The sequence below is a fragment of the Bombina bombina genome, chromosome 8 (assembly GCF_027579735.1).
Source record: "Bombina bombina isolate aBomBom1 chromosome 8, aBomBom1.pri, whole genome shotgun sequence".
Taxonomy (NCBI): Eukaryota; Metazoa; Chordata; class Amphibia; order Anura; family Bombinatoridae; genus Bombina; species Bombina bombina.
The window spans coordinates 62,298,958-62,312,716 of NC_069506.1; the positions used below are offsets into that span (position 1 = coordinate 62,298,958).

At 39.0% G+C, this 13,759-nt stretch overlaps 1 protein-coding gene and 1 pseudogene across 1 annotated transcript in view; one reads left to right on the plus strand and one right to left on the minus strand.

Annotated features, from left to right (window-relative positions):
- RNF207 (ring finger protein 207) overlaps positions 1-13,759 on the minus strand; it is a 350,080-nt gene that overhangs the window by 5,672 nt on the left and 330,649 nt on the right. The window contains exons 13-16 of the mRNA XM_053690396.1: positions 10,189-10,374; positions 9,462-9,513; positions 8,280-8,397; positions 7,814-7,897 (exon numbers count right to left, since the gene is read on the minus strand). Of these exons, the coding sequence (XP_053546371.1) occupies positions 7,814-7,897; positions 8,280-8,397; positions 9,462-9,513; positions 10,189-10,374 (440 nt within the window). The remainder of the gene's footprint in view (positions 1-7,813; positions 7,898-8,279; positions 8,398-9,461; positions 9,514-10,188; positions 10,375-13,759) is intronic.
- LOC128638124 (catalase-like) lies at positions 11,599-13,141 on the plus strand (annotated as a pseudogene).

The following is a 13,759-nucleotide window of genomic DNA, read 5'->3' on the forward strand; positions in this document are numbered from 1 at the left end:
GAACACAAGATACCCTGTCTGAAGCAATCAGACCTCACAGGGGATGAGAACATATGAAACCCGGAGAACGGGTACAGGACTCACTAGTAATTCCCAGCCCAAAGGGAAGAGAACACCCTTAGCCGGAGGTCAACAACCCCCCAACAAGGTGCTAGGCCGCGACAAAGTCACGCAATTTCTCTAGAGCCCAAAGGCCCCAAGGGCAACACTATGGGAAATGAGAACGAGAACAGAGTCACCCGAAAGAGAGTAGAAGAAAGGGTAGTCTCCATAATCCTTTCAGATTAATGTTCCAGAGGACCACACCCAAGGGAGAAGAATTCAAAGCATCCCGAACCCAGGCAGAAAAACATCCCCTAAGCAAAAAGCTTGGAAAAAGAGACAACACCCCCTATCGCCCTTGATATGAAGACGACTAACTCCCGAAGGAAGACAGAGCCTCACGGCCTTCAGTTCCTAATTAAGCGGCCAAAGCCGCCAGAAAAACCGGACGAAGTCCAGAAAGTGTCGACCCAAAGGAAGAGAACCTCTAAAAGGAACAAGTCCTAAAAAGACACTTCCAAAGACCATGAAAGGCAAAACCGTAAGAACGGAGGTATGAAGGACCTAAATCCTCCAAGGCTCCAACCCACAATGGGAAGGAACACTCTAGTTCCCGGAAAAATGGGAAACGACTGAGCATGTTGCCACGGATCTCAATGGAGTTCCGACCCACTAGATTGAAAGGCGAATGAGGACTGAACCAATCCCTCATGCTCCTAAGCAACCACGGACCTGCAAGTCCTCTCAGGATGCTAGTTTAAGCTTGTAAAATAAAACAAGAAAACAACACAAATCATATTGTGATCACTAGGCGCCCTCACTGGACCAACCGGACATAAAAAGGCGCCATGTGTCTGAACTAGGCCTCAAAGACAGAAGGATTTGTACCCAGTCAGGACCAGCCTGAAACCAAGGGCCCCAACACTGTCAAGGCCACGTAGAGTCTCCCCCGAGATGGAGGGATAAAGAACAGTCAGACAGACTTTTGTAAACAGTGCGACCACAAAATTGCCAGTATCAATTCCAGAGAAAAAAGTTCCCAAAGGAAACATCACACCACAACCTGAGCTTTAGACCAAATAAAATCATCCTCACCAGATGAAGATAAAAGATAAGGCAACCCGTAGGTTATCGCCAAGGAAGAACGGACAGCCCCGCAGGACCAGCCCAACAGGGGTACGAGACTTCCAAGCTCAGAACTGGAACAGGATACACAAATAACAAAGACTATAAGAAGATAACTTCATCCCCTTGTGTCTATGCATGCAAGCCAGTCGAAGATTAAGACTGAGAACCCCCAGACCCATTAAGAGTGGGATCCAGTAGAACACGAAGGTGCTCCAGTCTATAACGAAAGGCGCAACATACCTCAGCCGGGACAAAAGAAAACACCAGCCCCGCAGGTTGACTCCCTGAGGCCTCAGGGGCAGTCGCTCCCCCGGAGGTTTGAACTGGACCAGGCGATCCCACGCCTGACGAGCCCCTGTTAACGGAACACAGACAATGGGCTCCATGTACTAAGCAGTCAGCGAGCTACCCGCAACAAATCTCGCGTCAAAACTCGCAAACTGATATGTACAAAGTCGTCAACTATGTTCAAACTCGCATCTTTAAAATTGCGAGCGTACTTATCCGCCAAACCTCGCTACCTCTCCATTTTTCACTGTAATTAGACACATTTGACCACCAACTCGCCAAAAACGAATGTACTAAAAAATCTATTTGTCCGCTCGCTACAATTTCCGCTCCCACCTCGTTATTTTTGCCTAGCCACCTTTTAGGTGGCGGGCAAGGTACAAAACAATAGGAAAGTCAATCTAGACGCCAGTCTAGACATATATAAAAGGCAGTAATATCAGCATTGTACAGCATAACTGGCGTCTAATTTGTCTCTCATTTCCATGTACATAAATTGCGCCAAATTTGTCGACTGTAATTAAAGAGTAATCTATATTTTAAATTTGTATTGTATAGTTGTCAATCTTTATAATTATTTTTATATTAATATTTATATATTATCAGATCCAGATGAAGCCATATCCAAATTGTAAATAAATATTACAAAAATAACGCTCTGTTATCACTCTTCAAAAAATTTTGAACAATAATAAAGTTGTTTAGATAAGTTGAACTTTTATAGGAGCAAAATTCTATTCCCGCGACTACTATGATGTTCGTGACACCTTGCATGTCACGTGTTAATAATTGGCCAGACAATTCAACTGAAAGTTAAGTACATCAGCTTAGTCGCGGCGAGCGAGGCGTCAAATTTATCAATAATCCGCCACTGCTCGCGGCGGGCTAGACTTGTCTATTTATTGGGGGATTATTAGTACATAGTGACAGCGGACACCATTTCGCCCGCGGCGAGTAACGGCGAGTTTATCCGCGTCTAAAATGACGGATGAATTGACGGCTTAGTACATGGAGCCCAATATCGTAAGCACACTCCCGGAAGTTGAGGTGCAGATGCGCCAGCGCCAAAGATATGGTCATGCGGAACCGTGTCGTAACCTCCGGTGAGAACAGGCCACACCCCATAGAAGGATAAGTAGCGTTTGGGTTACCTGCATGCGTAATAAGAGTTGGTGGTAGGGAACTCGTCTCGTGGGAAATAGAATCCCCAGAGGCGGATGGCTCAATGGGCACCTGATTCCCTGATCCCGAGGAACAGGGCACTCTAAAACGGCATTCGGAACATAACTGATGGGCATGTATCACCCAGGCCAATTCATATTCTTCGCAAGAAGTAGAGTCTGAATCAGAGACATCCGTCTCCAAAAAATTAGAATCCTCCATAACTGGTACACTGATCAAAAAATGGACCAATAAGAAAAATCTAAACGGCAACTTACACCCCCAATGGCTGGGGCACTCACCACCTCGAGAGAACCAGACACCAGCGGACCAGAATTTCTCTGTCGCCACATGGTCAGGAATGCGGAAATGGAGTCACAAGGTAAACCGTGCAGTCCATACAAAAGCGCGCCCGACTGTAAAGGCCGCGTCACTAGACATAGGATGTTATGTTCCGAAATAGCCATGAGCCGAAGCAACACTACACAGTAGCAGACAGAATCACATAACAAACATGATTATAAACCCCCCCTGTTCAATAACTCCCCTCAGGAGATATGAACCCTTGATTCCTAGATACAAGAAAGAGCCTCACTGAGACCCTATGTTAAAGTTATCCCCGAAAGGTTGTAGCCCCTCTCGGATAAACTGTTGTAATTACAATACATCCATGATGAAAGTAAGATGAAACAATCTTAACGGAATCTACGCCGTGGAACAGGAACATGGCCCTTCAAGTGTGACAGATAGTAGCGTCGCTTCTGCCATGGACTTGAGAGAAGAAAGCAGGCAGCGAAACACGTCAATGCTGATTGCTTGTGGAGCTGTTAATATGAGTTGGGATGGTTTCGCAGAAAGACTCTCCCTGCATCTACAGACTCTAACTTTAACCCATGCTCTCACTCAGAGGCAGACAGGACTACTTAAAACTCCAGTCCCATGCCGAAGAGTACTACCCTCCATAAGAGACTATCAAAAACTTCTGACACTTCTCTGCCTACCTCCTGGGAAGAAAGGCAAAGAATGACTGGGGGATTAGGGGAGTGGGGTGAGTATTTAAGCCTTTGGCTGGGGTGTCTTTGCCTCCTCCTGGTGGCCAGGTTCTGAATTCCCAAAAGTAATGAATGCAACTGTGGGCTCTTTTCATTTATGAAGAAAACTAACCTTTTACGCTACCTAATTAACCGGTTAACTGCCGGGAATAAAAGAAGTGTGGTGCGCAGATGCAATTAGCGGCCTTCTAATTTTTAAAAAGCAATGGCAAAGCCATATATGTCTGCTATTTCTGAAAAAAGGGAATCCCAGAGAAACTTTTACAAACATTTGTGCCATGATTGCACAAGCAGTATGTAAATAATTTCAGTGAGAAACCCAAAGTTTGTGAAAAAAATAGCAATTTTTTTTTATTTGATGGCATTTGGTGGTGAAATGGTGGCATGAAATATACCAAAATGGGACTAGATCAATACCTTGGGTTGTCTACTTAAAAAAAATATATATATAGATTTGATAGATAAATTAAAAAAAAAAAACAAGGCTCTATTTCTGTTTAGAGTGATAGCAAAAATGCTAAGGTATTTTGGGCAAGTTTTTGTCTGGAAGTTCTGGTAGTGAAAGTGTTAAAGTATGTGTTTTTGTCTGTTGTATCCCCCCCACCATATTGTTAATGTGAGTACTTAAATAATAATTATAGATAAGCTATGTAAATAAGAAGGTTTAGAAAAAAACATACTCCCAGTGGAGAGTGGGACAAATGTTTATTTTCCATCATAAGGGCCTAATGGTCAAAGATTCTCCTGCTTGTAAAGAAATTATAGTGCAGACTTCACAGGTGCTGAACTCACTAAATGCTAAAAATGGCAGAACCTGGAAGTCCCAGTGAGATGAGAGATGCCTCTAAGACTCTCCGCTAAGGTGAGATGATCTCAAATTATCCTCCGGCACTGAGAGATCTCTGACAAGATTCTAGATAGGCAAATTATGCTATACTTCTCCAAGGGGCATTTTCTTCATTTCTGTATGTGAAGGAGAGGCAAGCCCAGTGCAATACAGCTAAACATTCAGGTGTGCGGATAATACGCTACACTACATAAAAGATAGGGAATACAACACTCTTATTATTACCAAAAATGTTTTTATTTACCCCACATATTGAAATTCCATACCATTATTGTCTTAGCCAAACACCATATGAAACACACAGTCTGTAAAATACAAAGTTTAAAGCGTAACAAAGATAAAAACATTCACTAGATGAATAGCATGAGGATTACAATATATCAGCACAATCACAGAGGGACACACAACAACTCAACCAACATAAGGCCCCAACAAAGATAGAAAGTGGGGATCTAGGCTGTTCCTAATATAGCAATACAGATCTTAAATCAATAAACACAGATGTAATGTAATAACACTAAAATGTTAACATGTGGTAAGGAACAGCAAAAGCCACAATAAGTTGCAAAATAAACACGGATAAAAGGATCACGCTGGCACAAAAGTGCTGAGACCAACAACACCCCAGCTGACAACAGGCCTTAACAAATCCAAACAGGAATTAACTGAGCGGGTAAGTATATAGGGATATATGTTGGCCACAAAGATATAGCAGTATGATTACTTGCACGGATACAAATTCCAAACGCACCGCTGTATAAAAACAGCTAGGTACAATACACGCCACAAAGCAATAACATGCAAATGTTTGATACAGAGGAAGCACTAAGCGCAGATTTAAAATGGCTATAAACAGTTCTCTAGGATTAATAACTTATCCGGCACCGTTGTGCAAGTCTACATATGAGAGTTGATAGTATCAATATCCTTCTTCCACAACGTGTAGAAAAACTCCAGGCAGCAGGAGCACTCACCTCAAGCTACAAGTGGTGAATCTATCTTCCTTTAAGCTAAATGCTGCACATGTCAGTCTCCTTAAGAAGGATCTCTCATTCCGCCCCAAAAATGGTTTAGATGCATCTTAAGTGATTAAAGATTTACATTATTTTGAAAGAAAGTTTGTACAGGTGATGAAGAATAGAAATGAGAAAGTACCTTTAGGGCTTGATAAGAATGATGATTCAGCTCTTGCTGATCTTGAATTCCTTCTTCTAGAGATTGACATGGAGGCCACTGTAACATATCCTGATGAGTCTATTGAGCTGCAAAGTAAAGTGACTACTGATTTTAGAGCTAAATCAACTTGTATGCCTGCTCTTACTTTGGTTCCTGTGGTATTTTTATATGTGGGGATAGTGAATGTCCTTAATGAGTTAATGCTGCTAAAAATGTAATTATTAAACCTGCAGATAAAGTAGCCAATTTGGTTCAACTTAAAAAACTAAAATACGCCCATGGCCCAAAGGCAGTTGTAAGACAGTATGTCAAAGTGGTGGGTAATCCTACAGAAGAATCAGTCTGCTTTATACAAATTATTAAATGAGGCAAAAGAAGAAGGGATAATTACAATTAAGGGACTTAAATATCTTTACCCCAAATATCCTGTAGTTCCTGCTTTCTACTGTATTCCAACAATTCATAAAAATGTTAATAATCTGCTAGGATGTCCAATAATAGCAGGGATTGGTCATTTAATGGAAAAAAATGGGAATTATGTTGAATTGGATGGAGTCACAATATCAGGGGGCACTATAATAGTGACTCTGGATACTGCCATATCTTTTTGACCAACATAGACCCTTACATACTTACCCACTCAATTCCCTTTTGAATTTGTTAGGGCCTGTTTTCAGCTGGGGTATTTTTGGTCTCAGCACCTTTGTGGCAGGGTGATTCTTTTAACTGTGTTTATTTTGCACCTTATTGTTGCTTTTGCTGTTGTTATATTATGTCTGTGTTTATTGATTTAGGATCTGCATAGCCACATTAGACTGTGATTGTGGTGATAAATTGTAATCCTTCTCATGCTATTCACCTAGTGAATGTTGTTATCTTTGTCATGCTTTAAACTATGTATTTTACTGCTTGACTGCGTATATCACATGGTCTTTAGCTAAGACAATCGTGGTATGTGGAGTAAATAAAAACATTTTTGGTATTAATCATAAAATAGTGCTGTATTCCCTTGTCTTTTATATAGTGTGGCGTATTATCCCCACACTTGAATGTTTCTCTTCTTATAGAAACATTGTAATACATATATTTTATAAGGATCTGCACCTTCTAGGATGGAGAAGTAGATTTGCAGAATGATTTGTTGATGTGTCAGTCCTTTTCTATATTCCTATTAGTAATGATCAGTTCAATATAGCACTGTATAACATGAGAGATTTGTTACATTTATGTTTTGTGCATTTTATTTTATATTACTTTACACTTCAGATTGGTTTTATTACATTTAAACTTTGCACTTTATATTTTGTATTTTAATACAGTTATATTTAGAGGCAGTAGTAATTTTACTAATTCTGATTATGTTTTGAAAGTTTTTGTGTTACTTTAACAAATTAGGATCATACTTTGTATTTGTCTGTGTATCTTTTACAAATTACTTTCCACTTTGTATTTGTTTAATCTTAAAAAAAAGAAAAGGAAAAAAAAAAGAATCTGACAGTTTCTGAAAGTGTGAGAAACAGGGAAGTTCCCTGGGCTGAACAGAGTAGTTCCCTGGGTGTGTCTGAATCTCTCCCACAATTCTCATGATATGTTCTAAGCATTTTACACTAGCAGTTCTCACTGATTTATCTCACTAGCTGTATGCAGGTGAAGTTTGCTCAAAATTCACAATACACTTATTTAACTAACAGAAAAGAAAAGTATACTAAACTAGAGGCAAATTCAAGTTACATTGTAGTGAAACCATTTCAGTTTAATTTGCATTTGCTGCCTATCAGGAAAATAATTTGCATTTCATTGAGTACCATATTAGCACAAAATTAAGAACACTCTTAAATGAGCTACCAAGTCTTCAATGTACATGTTCTTTTTCATTCAGTGAGGTTTCACATAGTCCTATGGGCTTTTGCAGTAGGGCAAACCATCTTTATTAAATTAAAGTCTGTGGCTGTCTAGTAACTGAGTGCAGTTACGTAACCTTTGTTGTTATACTAATCCAGCCAAGCACATACTGGGTATCCTCCTATTTGAATTATCTTATGTCAATCTTTTTATTTCTGCCATTCAACAAACAGTTTATTATACATACTTGAAAAATTTAACTAAAAGTCATTTTTACCTATTGTACATCTCACTTATCAGGGAGGTGTCCTCACATGTCTTCTCAGATATATCCTCCTTTAATTCTCTTGGTTCTTTCAATCTGTTTGATTTAAATAGTATAACAAAGTTTATTGATAAAACAAATAATAATGTTCTGGTACATGTCTATGTTAGTACCCAGACTAAATTAATTTTAACATCTGTAGTGACCATTAAAATGGGAAACCAAAGTAGGGTTAGAAGGGAAGTTTTTAGGAAAGGGCTCACACCCTGAGCTGTATAAAAGACATCCTCTTCAATTTGTCAACATAGGACTGTTTTATTTTTTATTTATGAATTAAAGCTTGGCACAAGAAGACATGTTGCACCCCTAATATATGATGATACCTACAATTAATTTTAGTAAAATGTTTAAGAATTAATGATGGATAATAATTATAGTTTAAATATTAAATAATACTTGTTAGTATTATTTTTTTTACCTGGGCTCCAAGCGTTCTTTGACTTTAGCAATGGAACGTACATAAGGCGCAATCTGCTTTGCAATGGTAGTCAGGTAGCTGTTCTCCTGTTTCAACTGTTGCAAGTCATGTAATTGTGCTGTTACAGACATAAACTGATATTAGTGTAGAACAGGTAAATGTTGCCACCCTCTGTAAATTACAAACCAAAATAAATTTCCATCTAGAACAGGACAAAAAGCATTAAACCACCTCCAGTTGCTTCTCTTCAATACTGTCAGGTCTTAACAAAGAAACATTATTAGATGTGAAGAAGAAAGATGGCACTCAAATGGTGTAATAACTACTCAATTGACAAATCATGTAATGAAAAAGGCTGACTCGCAATTGTAGCTCACCCAGGAGGTTCTAGCAGTATAGTATCCCCAGCTAGCACTCTGCGATTCGTAGATTCACTCACTACCTTGAGCTTGAGACTGGTAAAAAAAGAATGTATAACACTAATGAGTATGTGTTCAAATCATTCCAACATGGAATTTATTAAGCAGCGGATGCTGCAATCTACCTACGAAGTTTCAGGTCCGTTATACGACCTCTGCTCCTTAACTCATCTGCCTCATCTGAGGTGGCGGACTACAAACATCTTGATCGGGATAATTGACAGCCCCTGCTAGCGGCAGGAATGTGCAGGGGGCGGCATTGCACAAGCATTTCACCAGAAATGCTTGTGCAATGATAAATGCCGACAGCGTATGCTGTCGGCATTTAGCGATGTCGGGTGGACATGATCCGCTACAGCAGATCATGTCCGCCCAACATTTGATAAATCGACCATTATAGGTCTATTAAAAGAAAAACATAGAAACTCATTTTAATAAATAGATCTCCCCCATAGTGGACAAAGTGTAACATACAACCTCTTGTGTTATACATTTAAGGTAGAAAGAGAAATTAGTAAGAATACAAGGAAACACAGAGTGGTAGCAAACTGGGGATCTACAAATCAGCCCCTTCTTGGTGAGCTAATTGTGAGAGCGACTTTTTCATTATATTATCTATCAAATGAGTGCTTTATATCACACCACTGATGTGTCCTTTTGCATATATTACCAATGATATTATTATGCTCAAGGCGATTTGTATTTTATGGTTTTGAAATGTTTGGTGCTCAGCTTATCATATAAGACAGCCACTAGACCATACCTTCATAAATTTCCTGCTCATTTGCCACTCTCTGATATGTTTCCTCCCAAATCTAAAAACAACAATGGATAGAAGTTTAAGAGGATTATTTAAAACAAAATGGGTATGCAAGACACATTTTATCTACACAAGCTTGTAATACGTTTTTAATTTCAATCTTGTTTTAAAGGGATATGAAACCCAAATATTTTCTTTTTTGAATCAGACAGAGCAGACCATTTAAAAAAAGTTTCCAATTTACTTCTATTATCAAATGTGCTTCATTCCCATGATATTCTGTGTTGAAGAGATACCTAGGTAGGCAACTGGAGCACTACATGACAGGGAATAGTGCTGCCATCTTGCAAAACTGCTGCCATAAAGTGCTCCAGACATGGGCTGGCTTATAAGCATTCTGCTTTTAAAAAAAAGATACTAAGTGTATCTTTTGTTGAAAAGCAGGGATATAAGCTTAGGAGTGTGCATGCGTCTGGAGCACTATATGGCAGCAGATTTACAAGAAAGTCACCCATTTGTAAAAACACTAGATGGTAGCACTACTTCCTGCCACAAAGTGCTCCAGATACATAGCTAGGTATCGCTTCAGCAAAGAATACTATGGGAACTAAGGTAATTTGATAATATAAGTAAATTGGATTTTTTTTTTAAATTGTATGCTCTGTCTGAATCACAAAAGAACATATTTGGGTTTCATATCCCTTTAACACAATCATAGTTATTGCCTGACCTCTTCAAATGCTGCTCTCATCATCTCTACTGATGAATACTCAGAGGCTATCTGTACATCCACTTGGTGCGATTTCTGTATGATGTCACTCATTGTGTCCGTCTTGATAAGGGAATGGTGCTTAGTAAGATCTCTGTGCAGTTCCTGAACCTGGTCCTTCAGATTCTGGATTTCCATTTGTATAGTCTGCAAATTAAAGGGATAGGGAAGTCAAAATTAAACCTGCAAGATTCAGATAGAGCACATCATTTGTAGTCACTTTTAAATTCACTTCCATTTGCAAATGGGTTTAGTTCTTTTGGTATACCTGGTTGAAAAAGAATACGCACATATCCTTAACAAGTGGAAGCTAACTGCTGATTGGTGCCTGCACACATTTGTCTCTTGTGATTGGCTAACTAGCTGTGTTCAGCTAGCTGCCCATAGCACAATGCTGTTTCTTCAGCAAATAATTACAATAGAATGAAGCAAATTTGATAATAGAAATACATTGGAAAGTTGTTTAAAATTGTTTGTTCTATTCGTATCATGAAATAAAATTTTGGGGTTTCCTGTCCCTTTAATTAAAAATTAGTGGTATTGATTATTTTAACATTTAAAGGAAATAAAACCAAGAGGCCAAGAAGAACTTCCAAGTGTTATGTAGAATTACTTTTGGACCTCCCTCGAGGAGTCACTATCTACTATGAGAATCCTATTGACTGTTTAACTCATCACATGACAAATTCACTGTGAGTACACATAGCCTTTGTTGATGACAAATGTATAAGTTCAAGGTCTTGCTAAATCACATTACTTTAAAAAAACTTGTGCATCACATTTAAATTATGTTAATAAATTATGGTGATTTAAGACTACTGTATTAAAGGTAAAGTAAAAAATAAACTTTCATGATTCAGATAGAACATGTAATTTAAACGACTTCCAATTAGCTTTTACAATTTACTTCTGTTATCTAATTTGCTTTGTTCTCTTGGTATCCTTTTTTGTTGAAGGTTCAACAATGCAGTACTGGGAGCTAGCTGGTAACTGGTGGCTACACACAAATGCCTCTTGTCATTGGCTCACCAGATGTGATCAGCTAGCTCCTAGTAGGGCATTGCTGCTCCTTCAACAAAAAGGTACCAAGCGAATGAAGCAAATTTGATAAAAGAAGTGAATTTGAAAGTTGTTCAAAATGTTATGCTCTCAATCATGAAAGGGAAAAAAAATTGTGTTTCATGTACCTGTACATTTACAAGCCCTTTAACAATAAAAGGTAATATTAACCTTTGAAAGCAACATATGCTTGCAAATCAACCATAAAGTCAAGCAAACATATGCAAGGGATAATGCTTCATTTTAACATAGCTATTTAACTTGACAACATAAACTGTGCGTCCACTTTATTAGGTACAGCTACTTTGTAGCATGTTGAGCCTCCTTTTGCCTTCAAAACAGCCTGAATTTGTTTGGGCATGGATTGAACAAGATTTTGAAAACATTGTGGAGGTATTGTGTACCATGCAGACATGAGTGTATCATGCAAATCCTGGAGATTTGATGGAGGTGCAGGCCTGCAGCAAAGAGCCCTTTCCAGCACATCCCAAAGATGTTCAATAGGATTGAGATCCGTGGACTGAGCAAGCCACTGCAGCAAAGAAAAGTCATTGTCATGTTCCAGGAACCATCCCATGAGTGTGCACCGGCGCATTATTCTTCTTGTCGCATTTTAACAGACATGTCCTAAAATTTAAATAAAAATGCAATAGGATGGTGATATCAGAATGTTCCTTAGAAGAATGAGAACTAGCCGCTACTCTGACAATATAGGGGCAACATGATGGAACTAGAGCAGACATCCTGAAATTTGGCCCTCCAAAGGTTTTGGAACTACATTTCCTATGATGCTCACCCAGCTGATATGCTGGCTGAGCATCATGGGAAATGTAGTTCCAAAACCTTTGGAGGGCCAAATTTCAGGATGTCTGGACTAGAGTGACAATGCAGAAAATAAGCTCAAGTGCTAAGAGGAGGAGCAGAACGTGATGTGATTCTGATTGAGAGAGTAATCCATACTAAAGGATCATGGACTTTTGGCTATTTTAAAGTCACTCAGGACATCACTAAATAATGCAAGACAAAATATTTTGAGTGTGTTGGGAATAGGACTCCGATAGCTGTACACATCTCTCCTGTTACAGGAGAATCCGGCTTTGCTGACACCAAGTGAGACCCTCGAGAGATTGCTGTGAAGATGTACATAGAGGATGGTAACTGGGACATGAGTGGAAATAATACCCTGATCTTCTTCATCAGAGAAAACCCTCCTTTTCCTCCCTTACCTCCCAAATAAAGAATCCATAGACCCATATGAAGGCTCTGGATATAGTCTGGTATTTCTTGTCACTAATGCATACCTTCCTGTTTTTGGATTCCAGATAGTCATTGCCATATGAATGGCTAAGGTTCCCACAATTTTAAACTGGTGAACGCCAAAGATAAAGCTGTGTATTTTCAATTTCCCACTACAAGACTAAACAGGGCATCCATAATCACACAATGAAAGAAACCAACTATATTGCTGCAGCTCTATGAAGCAACTGCCATAAGGAAATTCCCATTCTGGACTTTCTGCATCTAGGTCATGTCATTCGAACAAACAGAGAAATTATCTTTTAATCCATTGGATCTGACCAAAGTCTGGCCACACAGATACTATATCCCTGAGGGCAAGCTTATTCTTAATACAAACCTAATGAACTATTTTGCAGAAGTGGAGCCCCCTGGCATTGATCCCAGCCCTAATAAGATGCTGCAGGGGAAACTGTCCAACCTATACATGCTAAAACACAGACTGTGGGAAAACTAGTTGCAGATATCAGTGAATTGCCTGTCCAAAGCTTGCGCAGCAAACTACCAGCAGGACAGTCCCATGTGCATTAACGACAAACAGGATGTTGCTTGCAATTAGTTTCCCAACAGCTGTTCTGCTCCAGATGCCCAGCCTAAAGGTGAGGGAGCACAGACGTGGCACACTACAACAGCTCTGATTAGGATAACTTGGACCAAACACATAATGTTTTCACAACACATATACAATTTTTCATTTTATATTACTATCTCAAAGTGTTTAATGTCCCTTTAACAAAAAAAAATGTGGTTCAAACCATTACTCTAATAAAGGGAATAGTTCTGCTGCAGGAGGGGAAGGCTTCAAATGTACCCTATGATCCTGCAACGTCCTTGTTTTAAGCTGCTTAAATATAACCATATAACAATTGTCATCAAGCACATGGCATCTAGATAGTAATACTACCTTTCACTTGAAAGAGAAGTCTTATCTTTACATTAGGGGTCTTCTGATAGTATGTATTTCATTTTTGCCAATAAAGAGTCACAGTTTCAAAGCCTTACCCTGTTACTACTCTAAACCTAATGCAACAGGGGTCATAAAACTGCAATTTTTACACTGATTGTCCTATTTTAAGTAAATGCTCTCATAGGTATATGGTATATTTATTTCTGACTGAAACAGAGGCTGATATACAGAATCACATTTATTACTACAGAACTAATGTATAACAGGCTT